General features: G+C 39.0%; 1 protein-coding gene across 1 annotated transcript in view; it reads left to right on the top strand.

Annotated features, from left to right (window-relative positions):
* SAMM50 (SAMM50 sorting and assembly machinery component) overlaps positions 1 to 905 on the top strand; it is a 43,096-nt gene that overhangs the window by 5,891 nt on the left and 36,300 nt on the right. Inside the window, exon 2 of the mRNA XM_011934777.1 lies at positions 433 to 543. Within this exon, the coding sequence (XP_011790167.1) occupies positions 433 to 543 (111 nt within the window). The remainder of the gene's footprint in view (positions 1 to 432; positions 544 to 905) is intronic.

Below are 905 nucleotides of genomic sequence, written 5' to 3'. Positions count from 1 at the left end.
TATTCCCACTAAAAAAAAAAGAAACTTTTTTTTTTTTTTTTTTAGAGATGGGGTCTTGCTGTGTTGCCCAGGCTGGTCTCAAACTCCTAGCCTCAAGTGATCCTTTCTCCTTGGCCTCCCAGAGTGCTGGGATTACAGGCATGAGCCACCGCACTACCCCTGCCCTTCCCTGTTAATTAGTTTTTATCTTTTATTTAGTGACCACCAGTGAGTTAACCACCAAGCCAAGAACTTGCTCATTAGCAATAGCTGACAGCACCTTTGTCCTCCCTGGTCCCTATTCTGCCCCTACCTCTACTTGAAGGAAACAACTACTGAATTTCTGGACATAAATTCTGGACACAAAAATTGTGTCTAAAGACACAACTCAAAGGTAAGTGTGTGTATATATGTGACAAAGTCATTTATCTGTGGCCTCTCCCTCCCTGTCAGAGTTTGGAGCCTCTTCCATCAAGTGGACCTGATTTTGGAGGATTAGGAGAAGAAGCTGAATTTGTTGAAGTTGAACCTGAAACTAAACAGGAAATTCTTGAAAACAAAGATGTGAGTTTTCCGTTGACGGTCTTGATGTAATTGTTAGTAGAAACATTCACTTCCATAAACCACTAGGGAGATGCAAAGGAATTCACCTGTTTCCGTGCCTTTGTCAAAGAAGAGTTTGTACCACCTACAGCTAAAAAGACTGATGACTCTTAGAAAAACAGTTTCTATTTTTAAAGAAGTTGCTCTTCCTTGGTGATTTTTATGTGGGAGGTTTAGACAAACACACTTCTGTGTTTATGAAAAAAACAAAAATATTTCGAGGACAAACTCAAGCTATATTTAAATTTATATTTCCATTCCCTACTCCCAGAAGAAAGACTGTGGGTCTCAAATGAAACCTTTCCTAAGTTTTTTTTTTTTTT

This window comes from Colobus angolensis, unplaced genomic scaffold (assembly GCF_000951035.1).
Source record: "Colobus angolensis palliatus isolate OR3802 unplaced genomic scaffold, Cang.pa_1.0 Scaffold138, whole genome shotgun sequence".
Lineage (NCBI taxonomy): Eukaryota > Metazoa > Chordata > Mammalia > Primates > Cercopithecidae > Colobus > Colobus angolensis.
This window is presented reverse-complemented; position numbering and strand designations above follow the sequence as displayed.